Source organism: Temnothorax americanus, unplaced genomic scaffold (assembly GCF_048541705.1).
Source record: "Temnothorax americanus isolate GAGA-0224 unplaced genomic scaffold, ASM4854170v1 Scaffold6, whole genome shotgun sequence".
NCBI lineage: Eukaryota > Metazoa > Arthropoda > Insecta > Hymenoptera > Formicidae > Temnothorax > Temnothorax americanus.
In genome coordinates, this window is record NW_027509751.1 from 6,480,225 (window position 1) to 6,498,194 (window position 17,970).

Below are 17,970 nucleotides of genomic sequence, written 5' to 3' on the forward strand. Positions count from 1 at the left end.
TACAATACCATGTACGTCCAGACGACTTGGAGCCTTGCTCCAGTTCGAAGATCGTCAAGCATGATCGATAAATCTCCCTTCGAATAATATGCAAACAACAGATTCGATCACATTTATTTAACAGACGCAGCTTCCAACGCCTAAACATGTGTACGGCGCTTGCTCTAGCTTCGAGCTCGCCGCGCCGTCCAGTATCGAGGATTGCGACGGTACAGCCGGGGCCGGTAATTGCGATCTCTGCACGCTGTCATAGGGTATCGACTCGGGCTCCCGATCTCTGCCGGTACTCTCCGTTTCCTGGGTATACGAGTCCCTCGGGGGTGGTTCTTGCGCCTTCGAACCGAAAGCGGTCTCGTGCGACGACAGTCGACTGTAGTTCAGGAAGGTCTCGGTGTAACTCGGAGCCGAATGATGATGATGGTGGTGGTGATTGCTGCCGTACTGGTGGGAGTAATGGGGATGATATCTGCTCGATGGCGTTTTGAAGCCCTCGTTACCGCCGAGGTATTGATGCAAATGATGGAGACTGGAAGGCCCGTATACTGTATGGAAAGGAAAGTAATTTAATGAAAATGTTAATGTCTCGTAAATGCTTTATGCAATTTTAAATGCGAATTCCAATATACGAAATAATTAATATATATAATACCTGCGGCGGTATTCGAGTACATGGCGAAAACCGCGTCGCTATATCCCGCGGCGGGATGCTTCATCAAATCTTCGTTCCCGCCCGCTCCTTTCCCGGGCACCGCATGGCTCCGTACCATACCACTTGGAACTTCTCCGCTAATCCCCGAAGACGCGCCGGTACCGTACGCCATGTTGAAGAGCGCTTCCGGATCGCAGACGAACTTGTACACGTATCGCTCGCCGGCGACCTTCTGCATTATGCCTTTCTCATAATAGTATCTTAACGAGCGACTCAACTTGTCGTAATTCATAGCCGGTCTGTTCTTCTGGACGCCCCATCTTCGTGCCACCTGCCAATAGAAACATATAATGAAAGATATATATATATATATATAAAAGAATTATAATTTTTTATCACACATCATTTTAATACATCTTCAATCACTTGAAAATTGAAGAAACTTTAGGAAGTTAAATGAAACTTTTCTCGATCGAGTGTTTTCTACAAACCTCTTCCGGCTCGATTAGCTTAAATTCCATCCCGCGTCCGGTCCACGCGATGCAAGGCGCATTCGCGGGGTCATCGAGCAAGGCTACGAGGAACTGCCACAATTGTAGGGAACCACGTCGCTGTTGCTGATAACCGACTTCGCTCCAAGCGGACACGCCGGTCGCCGACGACGGCCTCTTGTTGATGTGATCCGGGTTCCAGAGCGAAACAGGCGAACCTTTTTTCTGATAACAGCCGTTCTGTCGATCCCAGGACGAGTTCCTGGGATCTAGCTGCGTGCCGAGTTCCGTCCAAGTCGGCGTGCTGCTTCTTTTTGCATAAGCCTCGGAATTCCAATTCTCCTGTCGCGACAGGAAGGTCTCGGAGGAAACGGAGAAGGTCGACTGCCATTGGGAAGTTGAAGAAGAAGCGCTAGCTGGACGACTGGACGGTGGTGACGATCCTCTGTGATCCCTCGTCACGTTTCCGTACTGCTGCTGTTGACGTTGTGGATAAATTAGGTTGCTCGCTGTAAAAAGATTGCAACGTGTGATCCTAGATTCGCTATCGTCTATATTACGATAATTTAATTTTAGATTAAATCGAAGATGTTCGATATAAGTATTTATAATCCGATTTTGGTATTTGACAAGTTTTACTCCTACGGTACGATAAATAAATAAAGTCTAAAAATAAATAATTATAATTAACTAATGACTCGCAATATATTAAAATTAACGAGTAACAAGGAAAAGTGGGCTTAAATACGATAAAATTCAGTTTTCGTTGTCTTTCTCAGTTTGTCAATCTTTCTTCTTCGCTGAATTTGATTTGGTGAGTGGATTTTACTTCTATTTGCCAATTAGTTTTAATTTTCATTTCTAGTTCCGAATATTTTGCGGACTATGAATATTTCTGATATTTTCTTTTGAAAATTACTAGATATTTGTGTATATCCAATTCTTAAATACTCATTTTATGCTCGTCGGAGAGCTTCAGATTATTTACCTATCATCGAATCGCTGAAAATATGGCTCAAAGTACAGTCGAAACGTACGATTTATAATTTGTATTAAATTATTAATTAAATTATTAATTAAATTTGTATTAAATTATAATTAAATTATTAATTAAAATGTTACATAGCGTTAACTCATGCACACAATTAATCATATGTTTGACTCACAAAGCTCACTTTTCCTTGTTACTTACGAATCTAAAAATATCATAATCGATGTATAATCAAATCTACAGAAAGCGAATTTATATACTTCAGCGCTTCAGCGTGTAAAAATATTTCAAGTTCCGCACTTTTGCAATTGCGCTCGTAAGACGTAGGCATCACGACGTAGAAAGATGCGAGAAAAGTATCGGATTATCCGCGGGGGGAAGGAGATGGAGGAGGCGGACGAGGAAAGAGCCGAGGAAGAAATTCTCGAGAGGACAAAAAGCGCGTTCCGTATTACCGATTGCACTCACGCGCCGGGCCGGTTGAAGCGCTCTCGTCACACAAATATCAGCAGGAAATTGGTGGATATTCAAAGCCCACCGGGGGCTGGAACCCGCGCGCGATGGTACCCCCTGAAATATCGAAAGCCGGCAGCTCGCGCGATATGTATATTAATCGGGCCGCGCTCCTCTCTCTCTTTCCCTCTCTCTTACTCTCGGGGGCTGCCGCCGCCAACCCCCCGATCGACGTCGCGGTACCGAAAGAGCCATTCTCGAGCCGTAATCCAGTTACGCTCCAAGTCGCGCACGGGGAATATTGAAAAATTGAGAAGCCGCGCGCGCGATCGAGGAGAGTGCCGATAAACGTTGCTGCCAGCAACATCGCGACGCATCCGACGATGTCAAAAACGGAGGAAGCGATGCGCGATGATCCTTTCCGCCGGACGATGCAACCCTTTTCACCGAACGATGCATCGGTGAAGACCATTTTTCGAATCTTTTCCAGAAAAAGAAGATAAAAAGAGATCGCGTAACTTCAAATCAAGCCTACTTAGAACTTGATTCGTTCACTCGTTATCGAGATCTCAACATCTCGGGTACTCGCAACCCGTCGCGTCGCGTAAAAGAGTCACGGTCGGTCTCGCTCCGCGTGTACTTGGCGCGAGACACTACCGTGTCTCTTGATTGTTTAGAAGAAGAAATAATACGCGAAGATGTGTCTGCGACGATTAGCTAAGTTTGTTATCGCGCCGGTATCAAGACTACGAGAAGTCGCGTCGCCCTAGATTGATATGAAACACGTGCATCCGAATTGTCTACTTTTTTCATTGGAATTAATAAGCTTCCGCGAGCTCGAACTTACATGTAACGAGATGTGTCGGCAGAGGAACTTGATGAAAAGGTCATCCGCGTTTCGGCGAACGCCGTAGGACGAATCTCGGACGGGGAATCGGAAGGGAGCCGAAAGCTCTGGGGCCAATCTGGCATTCTCTCGAAAAGCGAAGAGAGAAAGAGAGAGAGAGAGAGAGAGAGAGAGAGAGAGAGAGGGGGGTGAGCGCGCGGCGCCAGGGGGTGGCGAAAGGGGTTGACCTCAGCCTGCGAGCCGAGCGCGGGCCAGAGGCTTTGCGGGTGGTTTTAGATTAAAATTAATCGCGAGCTGATGAAACCGGTGGCGATGTACCACCACCGAGGGAGGCCGGAGAAGGGTTGAATTCAGGACTGGTCATAGGGACGGCGGAACACGACGGCCCGGCGAGGCGGCGGGGTGGGCTCGGCTTTACGGAAAAGAGGATGGCTTCCACTCTCGTCCACTCTCAGACGAGGAGAAACGCGTTTTGCCCGCTGCTGTTCCTCCCTTTTCCGCATGCTCGCGCGTTCTCTCTCTCTCTCTCTCTCTCTCTCTTGCTTTTTCTCCTCTCTTCTGCCTCGCTGATCCTCGAATTCCGGCATAGTGCTCCGTTAATAATGCAAGCTCTATTTTCCACCCACCTGACGAGCGCGGCGAGACCTGACGAGCTCGCCTTGTCCTTTCCCGAGCGTACGGGAAAATGCTCGTTTTGCGTATTCCATCGTCGCGCCTGTATACGCTTCTTTTTTTCTGCCGGCCAAAATATTTAGCATGAATCAAAGATAAAGCCGAACGCGAATGGAAGTTTCGCTCGGCGAATTTTCCGCAAGAGCGCGGTGACTCTGCAGGCAGAATAGACCGTCGCGATCTGTAATCCACGTAATCCTCTGCTCGTATTAATTAGTGGAACTGTGAAACACCAATCGGTATCCATTAACCGGTTATTACTATTCCGCTCTCGTCTCGCTACTATCGCTCTTCGAATTGTTTGGCCCCTCTAAACGAGATGATCTCGATTATCTCCTTTTTTAATCCATACCTTTTTTAAATATTTTTCCGTCGGTGCTGCCGTTCGGATATTTAACGAATTTTTGCGATACGTTTTTACGCGAATAATATACAATAAAGCGTACACTACGCCGCTTTGATCGATGAATTCATTTAATGTATTTTTACTTAAGAATAAATAATATCGAAATATTCAATCATTTTGACGCATAAAACGAGTCGATTTTTCCGTTTGGAAAATAGATTGCGGGATATCGATACGGGCGATGGGAATGTATCCTATTATTAACCTAAACTACGTGTAAATAATTAAAACGGCTTAATGGTATAGGGAGAATTACGCGAAGAGAAGCACGAGCATAATCCCCAGGTGACTTGGTAGTAGGCGGGTAGTATCGCGTATATACAGTATCGAGCCATAGCGTAACCGAGTTCCTAAAGGATTCGGCTCGCGATTCTATATGTATGCGTGAATAAAGGAAGACTAATCGGTCTGATTACAAAGCATGAGCTTGCAACCCCTCACCGACTCTACCTTTTATGGACGGGACGAGTGGCGGCCGGCGGTGGGTGGCCGATGCGTATTTTTGCTTTTGCTTATTCACAGCCTATTTAGATAATGAGCCTTTCGATAGAAAAATGATAATTATTGTCACTGAAATATTAGTTAATGGCCCGTCTTCGTGATTGAAATTTAATAAAACGAGATAACTTACACGAACCGGATTAGCGATCGTTACAATCAATAATGAAAGTTCTTGAAAGATAAAACTTTCTTGATTTTTGCTTTAACGAGTAACAAAAGGATTTCTGGAGGAGCTCGAGCTAGTAGTTACTAGAGACACTGTTAATCTCTCTCTCTCGCATCGAAAATCTTCTTTGCACACAGCTGCACAGGTCACGAGAGAGAAAGCTTTCGACTTACATTTTCCCCCGGGAATCTCCAGCGCCTCGCGCTCTTTTCTTTCTTTCGGTAACTTTTGCTGGAATCTACAAGACGCTCGCCATAGCTTTCGACTTGAAAGCATCGTTTAATTATTCAATTACGCATGCTCAGTCACGCGTGAGTCGAGTGTATTAGTCGTGTGCCTCGCAACGGTCATAAGGAAATGCAATGTTGGCTCTTATACAAAAGTAGTCGTTACTTTAGCAAATGTCTCGCAAAATGGCACATGCAAAATGCACACACACACACACACACACACACACACACACACACACACACACACACACACACACACACACACACACACACACACACACACACACACACACACACACACACACACACACACAGCGTATAATAAATACTAAATAAATATAATGTCTTTAACGAAGCTGTTCCTGCCGTTCTGCAGTTCTGCACGCTCCTCGTTAATTCGCTGCCGGTTTCTTGAATTTTTGTTATCACATGCATAACATCATTTAACAATCGCAGAATATACGCGAGGAACAATTAACAACGGCGCGGACCGATCATTATCGATGTAGCCGATGGGACCCTCAAAGAGCTAATCGGAAGTCGACTCGATTAATGGACAGCGGTACCCTCGTTGTACCCTCCGATTATTTATGGACTCGAATCCATGGGGTGGAAATAGCGCCACGTGGATCCTTTTATGCCGGGATTTGTCACGGCGATGGATTTTCGTGCGGGGATAAAAGTCAACGAGTCGCGCGTTTTTTTTCTCCTTCTCGATACACGATACCGATTAAGAGCGTGCCGTCGCCGAATCTCTTACCGTTCTCCTGAGACGTTGCGGATGATATGTTCGTTATGGGAAGCGGCTCCACGTAGCTTCGGTCCGTCGGTTCTTCCTTCACGGCGACGTCCTTCGTGCTCTTATTAGCCGGTCCGTTTATCTTCCGATTCCTATACGGATAACACGTAAGATTTCGCTCTATACAATTTCGCAGATTCACAGTTCGACGGTTCGCGCGACATTTATCTTATTCGCAAGGCAGTTACGTTGTAAGCGCCTTGTAAGTCGTTTTATGGTATTGCAAAAAAAAGAAAAAATCGAATGGGCTTCTCTCGAACTTACCCGAAGCAACGGTCCGAGCTGATTTCGAGGAAATCACTGTTTTGACCGTGCGCGACTGGTACCGAGGTAGACTGATACTGGGGATGATAATTGCCGTTGTCGCCATTTCTCGTGCAATTGCTCGACTCTTGCTTCACGTTCGCACCTAGAGCAAGTGAAACGACTATAGACTATATGATATCGCGATCCATGGATTCTCTCGCTTCGTACAATCCTCCTTTTATCGCGCGCGACATTAACGACGCGATCGGGAAGTGACTTTTACGACAGTCTCGCAGGCTCCTCCCTATACGCCGCACATCGTTACTGTTTACCGAGTGCGTGGCGCACGATCGTTTTCTTCGGACGATTCATAGCCGAAAGAACCGGCCGGCGGGGCGTCAGGACATAACGGCGCGTGTCGTACCGGAAGTAAAGACGCATCGCTGCAGCGACACGTGAGAGGGAAGGTGGGGTCTAATGGGGTGCCGACGATTTCGCGAGGGCGAGGGCTGCGCCCCCGATAAATCAAACAGACTCCCGGGTCGTGGGAAGCATAAGTCACAAGCCTCCGGCAATAATTGTATTTGTAAACATTGGAAGTTTACCGATAGGAAGAAGCGCGTCGGTGCGCGCCAGGGTAGATTGAATTATCTCGGCGTCGCGTATCGTCTGCGAAATCTCGTAATAATGATTTTCGATAGCGGGTTCTTTGCCGTGCAGCCAAAAAAATGAACCGTCGAGGCGCTCGTACAGTCTTCAGCATTTAATAATCTTCACATTCTCTTTAGCTAAAAGAAATATCAATCTCTTTCCCAAGAGAAACACTTCTTATGCTCGTTGGTTGAGTCTAAACTCGAGAAATTTAGAAGCACCATGTTTAACTTAAAGATGTCAGATGCTCGCGATATGTTTTACATAAAGGCCTATGGCTGCGATATACATACGAGCATGTATCTCCTCCTAAATGCGTCGCAAGCTATACATATAATATTACGCGAAAGATACGCGGCCTGGGAATTGCGTGCGCAAGCGCGTGTGCGTGTGCGTGTGCGCGCGCTCGCATGTGTGCACGTTGGATGCGCATATAGACATTAGCTAGCCCCCGATTCCCTCTGGGTGTTTGCCCGCCCGGTTGAAATGTTCGACGATACGTTTGTTCAACGCTGCTCGACGTTGAATTACACGTATATCGTGCGTCGCGAATTTTGCGAATAATGTAAACTGCGGCCCGGCCCGCGCGCTTCACGCGGAGCTTCGAAAAACGCGTCGGGAATGTGCGGCGCCGGCGACGGCGCGCGGCGGTCCGATTTCTGCCCGCTTATCATAATAATCCGCGAAAAAGGCGCGGCGTATCGATAGCGACGTTAATAAGCGCGCGGCGTCGACAGGGGGCGGGGGGAGGGGAAAAAGAGCGAAAAAAAGAAGGAAAAAGACGGAACGAATCGCCGCTGGCTTGATATAAAGTGCTTACTCGCGTAATCCGATATCGATGATCGCCGTGGCGCCCCGTGTTGATTCTTTCCGCTCTCTACGCTACGCTAAAAAGAACTCTGCCCCGCGGGCGTCTTCTCGCTGGTTTTTAATAAAGGACCGATATTGCGCCCCGCCGGGCTGTGATTTAACAGTCGCGATTTACGTAGCGGGAAAAATTCGTCGGACGGGTTCCCGTGCGCGTCGCTGTTCGCCGAATCGGGCTCAAAAAGGCCGTGACCGAGCGGAAAAACCGCAACCGCGCGCGCGCGCGCGCGGAAAGTGTCGACGACTAATTAAACATGCAACGTGCGGTGTGTACCGTGTCGCTAATTGACTCGCCGATTACGCAACAGTTACACGAGCGGGTGAACGGGTCATTCGATGAATTAAATACGATTATTCCTGATTATTCGCAAAAGTTTTCTCTTCATTTCGCTTCCACATACGTTACCGCGCGAATTTCGATTCTCGGCTCGACTCGGATCGCTTTATTTTTCAGGGCAGGCCGCGTGTCGGGAGAAGACGCGATCTCGGGCGTGCGTCTTCGAGGAGAGGTCTAGACGCTCCGGAGAACGCGCGGTAACCGATTTTACAAATCAATTTCGAGGCCGAGCCGACGCGCGAAACACTTCCGTATGCCCTACACACGATTTCAGCGGTGATTTCAGCGGAGATTGACATCCTGCAATCCTGTTCCGCGGATTCCAATCCCGGGATTTATTTATCCGGCCAAATTATATCAGACATCGCCGTATCCACGCGACGCGACTAATGCGACGCGCTATCTTTCCGCAATAATCGATCGGATTAAACGGTATGTAGGTATATAGCCGACACAAACGGCTCGTGAACGCTTATACGAACGGAGCGGAACAATGAAAATGGGCGCTTACTCGACATCTGATGGAACTCGGGCACGTATTGCTCGCTGTCCTCGGTTTCGGAGCTGCTACCTGTGCGAAGGGGGGAATATTTTCATGTTAGCTCATTTGTGCGACCAATTGAACAGAAATTAAATCTGCCGCGGGTGGGAGCGTAAAAAGAAAAAAATTCTGCTTTAATATCTAACGAAAATATCGAGCTTCCGTCCTGCGGTAAAATCATCCCCCTCTGATCATCCGTTACATTACGTCCATCGCGTATTACATCGCAGTTGGGCAAGGTAATTAAAATTAATGTTCCGAGCGAATATAGTGGCTGCACGTAATTATCTTCGCTGGCGGCTTAGGGCTTTAATTTCACTTGCTATACATTTCTAAATTCTAAAGATCGATACCGAGATTTCGTGACCTTAATGACATTCCGATTTTTAGTAAATCTTATCAGGTCCATTTTATCGGCGTTATTTTATAAAAACTATAATTAACGATGTAAAAAAATATTCAACAATTTTGTTTGACACTATTCTTGCGTACCCATATTCTAACGGCTTGATTTGTATCAGAAACAAAAGTTTTCCCACGAACGTTATGCGTATTATTGAAATTTAATAATATGCAACTATATCATTTTTGTTACAAACGCTTTTGGGGCAAAAAAATTAAAAAAAAATAAAAAAAATAACCGCCCGAACAGGGACTCGAACCCTGGACCCTCAGATTAAAAGTCTGATGCTCTACCGACTGAGCTATCCGGGCTGACGGTTTTGGTAGACTTAAGCGCGTATACAAGCTGCATTTGTGCAACGTGCAACGAATAATTAAATTATTATTATAGTAATTAATTGAAGCACTGTAAAATATGCGTATGAGAGAAAAGTAAAATTTAGATTGAAGCACTCACCATCTTGCAACCAAGTTTCTTGCCTGTAGCCTTGCGGCATGAACAACTCGCTCCCTGTAATCAAAGTTAATTTTTCGAAATAACATGCATTAATTAATCGCGCTGTTGATCGCGAGATAAAGCAAATAATGGGCGGGAGAGGAAACGCAAATACATTTGTTTGTGTATAATATAGTGGACGTCGAGCGGTGTTTGCCGTAAATTGACAGGACAGGCGGTGCGCTTCCGTTATTTTTGATTAATTATCGGTACGTTCGTGTTTATGCGATACGATTCGATATAAAAAAAAAATAGATGATTCCTCCATATCTAACGCGGTCGGCATATTCGCTCTCGACGGAAAGAAACGCGGCCAGTCCGAATCCGCGAGAGGACAAAGGGTGCGAGTGGCCGCGAATGAATCAGAAGCAAAAACAAACCCTTCCGCGTGAACGAGCGCATAAGAATGCCATGCCGCCGCAGAGAACTGGGGTGCGTTTAATGGGCCCCCAGGATTCGCCATGGGTAGCCACTCGGCGGTAACCTCGTTTCGTTCCACGGCAGAATCCAGTCCGACGCGAATCGAATCTACTTACTTACGTCACAGCTCATTGCTCGGCTGTAACGATATTCTCCTCCGCAAAGACACTTCGAGCGTTGTCTTTGAATGTCGCACTAAATCCATGTCGCTCGCAACGAATTTACGATCGCGGTGCGCACATTATCAATTACTTACGAGCCCTAAATGTTGCAAAAAAATTTTTTTCACGACTTTGTCCTATTTCTTATGTTGTTAGTATTTTTCTCTAAAGTACCATCAAAATGTAAGAGAAACAAAATAGAAATTGACAGAATACACAATGAGCGAAAAGACTCGAATCTAATTAAATTTGTTGTCATTATAGAGGCGGAGAAATCGTTACGATGTCGCTTCCAGATATGCAGAATGTGAAAAGACGAACGAGAGAGAGAGAGAGAGAGAGAGAGAGAGAGAGAGAGAAAGAGGGATGGAAAAAGAGAAAAATCGGGGAGCGATCAGCGGTACTTTCATCCGTCGCGGCGGCGTTTCAATATTTCTGAATCGTCGTGTCGAAAAGTGGATCGAGTCGGCGAAGAGGGGACGTAACGCGATTATGATAGAGAAATTGCGGCATTATAGGCAGTGATTGAGTTAGACGGAGGTGGTCCATCCCGGGCGAGCGGTGGCTTCACGCCGTGGCATGCCAATGCTAGATATAAAGTGTCAATCACTGCAGCCAGACGCCGGCTGGGGTTGTTCGGCGACTCTCCACGACGAGGATACCAATGGGGGGGATGCGGGTTCCACTGCGAGGACACCCCAGGGAAGGTTTTTGCGGTGATAACACGTCACTTATTGAATCTCGTATCGGGGAATTGACGTCGCGTTTCTGGGTCAAGGCTGGGACACTATACGCCCGGATGAAGAAACGTCGTCGCGAAAGAGGACGAATTATCGTGACACTATAATAAACCCGTCGTATCGCGGCGGTTGAGAGAACGTTTCGCGACTCGTTCTAAAATTTCTGTATCTATGTATCAATTAAAAGAAGCAGGATTTATCAGATAAACGCGATGGCTCTTAAAATAGAAGATATAATCGTTGATACCATCGTTGATTAGGGGGGAGATCGAATAATCAAGATATCGATGCCAATACTTATCGATTGAACTTTCGTACATTTTATCGGAAACGCAGAGCGTTGCGCGAAATGTTGACTAACTATTTGGAAAACCTTTCGGAGACAGAGTAATTGACGAGAAGTACCCGGGCTAGATTGTCTCACGATGCAACCGCGTCTCGCCGCGACCTTTGGAAAATAATGTCGTCGTTGATGCGACTATATAAAGATATCGACTCGACTGCCTGCGAGTGACAGGCTCTCTTCGGGGGGTATAGCTAAACCCTCCGCCTCTCTCCTTGCCGGCGCTTCGTTTCGGGGTACACGTCCCCGCACGTGTTTCCTAAACGTGCCCCTTCCTATGTGTGCGCTTCTCCTCTCGCGGTCTACACGACGGTCTTCGTGTATCGAAAGCCTCGCCCGATGGAAACGCGACGTCTCCGAGCCGCGCGACGGTATCAAAGAGCTTCAAAGTCGAACGACGGGGGAATCGAAGAATCGACCGGTCTCCGCTCCGCTCCTTTTCCCTTGATTACACCCTCGCAAGTTCGTTAAGAACGTCTAGTTAAAACGTTAAAAGTGAGATTCAGATATTTCTGCATATATAAATGCACTTTCTCTCAGAAAAACAAAAAAGGTCGAAATGGCACGCGTTAGAAAATTTACTGCAGACTCGCGTGAATATTTCTCTTCGTCGATACGCGTTTTAATTTAAAAACGTCAGGTCGCGATTACAATCAGCCGAAATCCTTCATTAATGAAAATTCCACTCACCGGTATGCAGCTTTTCATTGTTCGCGGCTTGAGACACCGGGTAGTTACTGGGACAATAATCGCTGGCCACCGTCTGAAGCGGCTCGGGCAGTCTACCGAATCCGTTTCCGGGCTGGAAACACAGGAAAAAGAATCATGGATCAGCGTAAGATATAGAGATTTAATAATATCCAAATATGTCTCCGTCGAGAAATATATAATCGCATCGCCAGAGATGGTCGGTATATTTGACACATGTTTTGTTCTGATATTGTGAAATATAAATATTGGACGAATGTGGAAGAGAACGCGAGTAATTTCAAGAAAGTGATTGTGAGGCTGCGAGCTCTCAATGTAGGAGCGCGAAAGACACAGTGAGAAATAGAGGGCGAAGGGTATAAGAGAGGCGGCAAGAGAGGAAGACATCCGGTGAACGATTGGACGGTTTCCTCCTTGCGGGGCAATCTAGTGGTAAACTCAGTTACCGGTTTTGGGAATTTCGATAACGTAGACGTTGCCTTTGACTCCGTGAAATTTGACTTAAGACTACGGGAACGCAAGACTATACAAAAAAAAAATCTTGCGCGAAAGACTATATATGCTATTCGGAAAAAAATTCTGTCACGTGGGAAATTAAATTTATAGGGTGATAAAACAATTAAAATGTCAAACTATTCGTAAAATATTGTATGTCATTTGTATCGTACAATTTCCCACGTTGGATATTTCTGATAGAAAGTATATTGATATTAACGAGCATCCGGCGGAGTCACGCTGCTCAAAGTTTCATTATTTGTTCATAATTTCTCCTCGAGATTTTCCTTTGATCGCAATTAATCGTCGTCCGCAATTAGTTGCCGCGATGGCACGGCGCCTGTAATCCGTGCGCGCTTCAACATAAATTTTAATTACACTCACTAATACCGCCTTAAATGTTTAATACGCCTGTCAATCCATTATGTATATATATTTACTGGCGCAAAAACGATTCGCGAGACACGTAGAATATATTTCGATCGCGCACGAAACAATCGTTAACATATTCTCTATAATCTACACATATTAATTTAATAAAAAATAAGCTTCAAAAATACTTGCGCTATAATTAATTGAAAAAATCTTAATTATATTGAATTATAGATAACGTAATGAAAATTGTGCTGCTTAATCGTTTTTACGATTAAACTAATATTTTGTCTCGCTGATCCTCCAACATATCGATGGTTCTTTGTCGAACAGGATTTAACAGCGAATTGATCGAGCAATGATGCGTAAGTGGGAAGGCGCAAACACGGGAACGCGTACCATTTGATGTCTCGTGGCCTTTCCCAGCGGATGTCGTTTTAGACGAATGCGCGCGGAACATTCGGCACGCGAGTTTATATATGCGCGCGTTTATGCCTCTCTCGTGAAAACGAGATACCCACGACGGATCGGGGGAACGCCCTGTCGTTCGCGACGGGGTTACCAGGGGTCCCGGCGCGCGGCACCCCAAATCTACGTTCTCCACCCTCGTAGTAATTGTGCACTTCGGTTCGGTTTATAATAAAGTCATCGAGCGAACGACGCGTCGTCAAACTGTATCCCTTCCGTGATCATCCGACGGATTGAGAAGCTATAGATTTTAGAGATGAGGTATTGAGACAATGATAATAAACGGTCGACAAAAAGTGACTTTCAGAGGGAGAGATCAAAGATAAATTTGAGATTCTGTAATTCGAGTGAAAAACATGCCTAAACTACATATAAATCGTTTTGAAATCCAGGATTGAATTCTATTCATGTTTTGTGTGGCGAGGAATGCGAAAAACATTTTGAAAAGAGTCAAAATCCGACATATGACATGTACGTAAAATATATATTAAAAAACGCATACATCAAAATACGTTGTGCGTAAAATTACAAATATAATTCAATCCTGCAATCTGACCGAAATTAAAAAGTCTAAAGTAGACATTTTTAACAATCCATGCACGTTTCGTCTGCGTTCCACTTTGGCCAGCGGGCAGATAAAAGGCGGCCAGAGTTTCTTCTGCTAATTGCGTGTCGATAATGGCAAGGACGGTCACTTTTATCAACCCACAGGCGAGAAGTCGTGTTACTTGGCCGAAAAAGTTTCCCTGCCGTCTTCCTACCCTTAGCGGCCGCGAAGATAATGACGGTGAACACTGGGAAGACGGACAATGTCCGAGAGGGTGCGAGAGGGTCAGTATGGAAGAGATCTCGAGATTAAAGAACGCGTCGTACTGTGTCGAAGTTTATCAGCTAATTGCTTCCCACTACGCGTCGCAAAGATCGCGCTGGAAGGATCGAATTTTTTTACTTTCGTTTTCGTACCGTAAGCAATAAGTACTTCTTTACATCGATCAAGAATGGATTTAATTATGAGAATAGCGTTCGTGGCAAATATATGCGTATTGTAAAAATATATAAGACAAACAGAATTAAAATGATGCTTGTGTGAGTGCGTGGTACCGTTACCGTTTGGTTTAACACCAAACTCGTCGAGAAGTGAAGTAGGTGAACAGCTAAACAATCAGCGGATAAACAAGCCAGCACGGGTATCTCCACACACGCCCCATCCCCAAGAAGGCCACCCCTAATCATGGGAAACTCGAGTGGTGACATATGCTATATCTCTCGCGGCAGTCAATTAAACGGCGCCGCCGATCCGACGGTGAAGCGAGGACCGCGTGTGGGAATCGGCCGATTTTTAGAGTCAACAAACATAAATCAAGTACTCGCCAAGTCATCCCCTCTCCCGTGTCCCTATATCCATTGACCACCCGCGGGTCCCGCGCGCATCGTGCCGTCACGGTGATGGCATGGCACGTACGCACGCACGCGAGGGATAACGGCGACAATTACGTGTTTAGAGGACACAAAAGGGGTGGCACCCGTGGGACGAGCCATCGGAGCGTGGAGGCGCGTGCCGCGGCAATTCGCCACCCGACCGAGCGATCATCTCTCGAGTGGCCGCATTGTACGCGCGATGACCCTGGACCTCGTGCCGAGGACTCCATTGTGTCGGCCCCGAGGAAGTCGGACACGGATATCCGTATCAAACGGAGCTGCTCTTAATGCGGCGACGTTTAATGGGTTTAAACACCTTCGCGACCGACAACGTACCGCATCGTCTTGGATGCTGTTAATGTAATGTAGTTCCACAAGTTTAAGGTAGTTCGATGATGAACAACTTTTGCCAAAAGTGATAGGTTTTATTTTTTATATCGAAAAAAAGAACTCTCCTGAATCGATTAAGCCCAGAAAAATAGTATATTACACTACAAGGGCCGAAAGTTGAATTTTCGGCCCTGCGCGTCATGATGCCCCGAGGCGAAGCCGAGGGCATCATGACGAGCAGGACCGAGATTTCAACTTTTGGCCCGCGTAGTGTATACGATTTTTCTTCATAGCCGGTCGAAAGTACGTTATTAATTTTACTTTTTTTAACTTTAAATGTTAATAAGCATGTTTTTGATGCCTGCCCCCGACATTTGCGGCACGAGCGAAGCGAGTGCTGCTGGTCGGGGGGGGCAGGCATCAAATACATTCCAAGAGTCAAGTCTTGTCATATTTTGTAAGGACTTTTTCGGTTTGTAACCTTTAGAGTTATTTTTGACTAAAGCTTTCAAGTTAAGAAAATTACCTATGTTAACATTGTCTCTTGAATTTAATGTGCTTTTCAAAATTGACCAAACACTCCATAAAGTTGACGGCTTTAATTTTTTAGATAGGTCCTTAAAATACACAACCAAATTATTTTCTTCACAGTTTGACAGTGAAGTTTTGTGTTCTATCTGCCACTTTTTATACGTGTCGTAAACAAGATTGTATCGATCAACAGACTTCTTTGGCAACGTATCTGTATTTATTATCAATCGCGCTTCTGCATCGAAATTTCGTATAACTTCTTCCTCGTCTACGGATTCATCAGATGACATATTGACAGAACAATATTGATGACTATTTTTAAGGTTAAAGGGCGTTAAGGTTTAAAGTTATAGAGAGCGCGCGTGTACTTTTCACAGGGAGTAAATGTTAAACTTTCGTCCCTGCTATTAGGGACGAAAGTACGTACTTTCGACCGAGGTATGAAGAAAAGATAATTCGCATGGCACCGCGTCCCGTTCTCAAGATATTTAATTTTAAAATTAGGTGATTTTAATGATTTTAACATTGGTCTAATAGGAAAAGAGGTTATTTTCCTATGAATAACACGAGTTTGCGAAAAATCTTTTGCCAAAAATGTCTGAACAATATATATATCGATGGAAAGAGAACACTGTGAGGAAGCCTATAGTTGAAGGTGAACACGATCCACCGTACAGTTTTTTTTTTTTAATTAATAATTAAAGTTGAAAACTAGTCAAGCGACGCGTTAACGCACACTTTATTTCATCTATTTCAGGCAAAATATTATTCTAAAACGTAAAAATTATTTAATAATGGTCTTTTTACGTCGTTATACGAACCTTTGCGATGCGTTATTCTATTTTTTATAATCATAAAAATAAAAAAATTATAAACATTGTTTTGACTTCGGCCTTTCATCATCGAACTACCTAAAAAAGCATTAACAATGCAGCCGAATTTAATTGTAACTAGATAAATATATCGATCGCGATCCGATCTGTTTTCTTGTGTCCATTTTATTTCAGAATAATCAAACATGAAATAATTTCTCTCCTAGCTTTTGACTATTCTATTTGACTCATTGTTAGTGAGATAGTCGCAATTCATGGCGCGATGAAAAATGAGTTTTATGGGATAAATCGACAATCAAAAATCATCATTTACACAGTTTCTTTTCTCAGATACGGTCTGGTAATATTTCTATTACCGATCTAAATTTAGAATGGTAAATATAGTGATGATATTTAGATGGAAAAATATATAAATATGAATAATATGATTCGAAAAAAATTATTTTTCAATACCATATTTCTGCTTGATTCAACATATTAACAAAAAGAAAGATTTTTGATATAAGTTATCTACTTATTTATCTCTTCACCTTGGCGCGTACGCGACAAAGGTAAATTAAATTAATAAAATTTTATAAAGTCAACTAATTTTCTGAGATAATCTTCAAATAAATTAACAAGTATTGTTTTTTTTATCAATAAAGAACGTAATAAATTCGTCAATATATTATTAACGAGACCTTTGTGTAAGTCCAATGCGAATCCTTTCCTTCAAATAACAGATACATTTTCAGCTACTTACTAAGCCCGCCAATTCCGTTGTCGCGGCAGGCACCTCCTGATCGGCAAGATTCATCATAACTCCGCGATTCGTTTTGTCCCCGCGATTTATCGCTATCGAACCGAAAATTTCTCACTTATCAGGACACACAGGATTCGACGAGCCAAAATTGCGAAAAAAGGCGCAATCGAATTCGCGCGACGCGAGTCTCGTTGATCGCTACTGGTGTTACAGCGCGAAGATCGAAGATAGCACTGAATCGGGTGATTTGATCTCGGCGCGAACAGAGGGGCGAGCCACCCTCGCGGCCGGAGCCGGGGGGTTGTCTCCGAGCCCCGGTGTACGCCCCCAACGTGACGTAGAATTCAGTCCTGCGCGTATTTCGCCTCCTTGCCGACCACTGCCTAACCGGGTGCTGGGCGGAGCCTGAAACTCATTGGCGACATACGAGCTCACGATCAACGAGGGATGATGCCGCAGCCGCGGACCTCCACGCGAGAGAGGACCACGGGCTCTCCAGCTCGAGCTCCGAGCAAATTCGATTCGATCGCCATCGAGGAGATATTTGCGCGCGCGACTAGAAATACGTTTTAGTATTTCGGACTGGGATAAGCTCGTTGAGGAAACGTTAACTCTCCTAAAGCGTACGCACGTCGCAGTCTTTAGAAATTTTCGCAGATTTAG

The 17,970-nt window shown here is 45.0% G+C and overlaps 2 protein-coding genes, 1 non-coding gene and 1 pseudogene across 4 annotated transcripts in view; 2 read left to right on the forward strand and 2 right to left on the reverse strand.

Annotated features, from left to right (window-relative positions):
• LOC143905262 (colorectal mutant cancer protein) overlaps window positions 1–17,970 on the forward strand; it is a 130,028-nt gene that overhangs the window by 69,134 nt on the left and 42,924 nt on the right. The window lies entirely within an intron of this gene.
• On the reverse strand, window positions 45–17,618 carry Ets96b (ETS variant transcription factor Ets96B). Of its 2 annotated transcripts, XM_077420571.1 has the most exons (9): window positions 17,308–17,618; window positions 12,100–12,211; window positions 9,707–9,760; window positions 8,818–8,877; window positions 6,470–6,614; window positions 6,167–6,297; window positions 1,141–1,649; window positions 650–980; window positions 45–542 (listed from the first exon to the last, which is right to left on the reverse strand). In XM_077420571.1, exons 1-9 carry the CDS (start codon window positions 17,362–17,364, stop codon window positions 118–120), a joined length of 1,824 nt encoding a protein of 607 aa, XP_077276697.1. In that variant the 5' UTR covers window positions 17,365–17,618; the 3' UTR covers window positions 45–117. The 2 variants fall into 2 exon arrangements, with proteins under 2 accessions (XP_077276697.1, XP_077276698.1); XM_077420572.1 differs by lacking the exon at window positions 12,100–12,211.
• Window positions 9,489–9,561, reverse strand: Trnak-uuu (transfer RNA lysine (anticodon UUU)). Its single transcript has one exon. It is a non-coding gene; the product is annotated as a tRNA-Lys (tRNA).
• On the forward strand, window positions 10,001–11,192 carry LOC143905079 (uncharacterized; annotated as a pseudogene).

Bases quoted from the DNA above. Each gene is read 5' to 3' on its own strand.
- Ets96b (XM_077420571.1), bottom strand. From the start codon at position 17,364: ATGATGAATCTTGCCGATCAGGAGGTGCCTGCCGCGACAACGGAATTG. The intron at 8,878-9,706 runs GTGAGTGCTTCA...CCCTTCGCACAG, and splicing joins AGAAACTTGGTTGCAAGATG to GTAGCAGCTCCGAAACCGAG. The intron at 543-649 runs GTATTATATATA...CTTTCCATACAG, and splicing joins GTACTCGAATACCGCCGCAG to TATACGGGCCTTCCAGTCTC.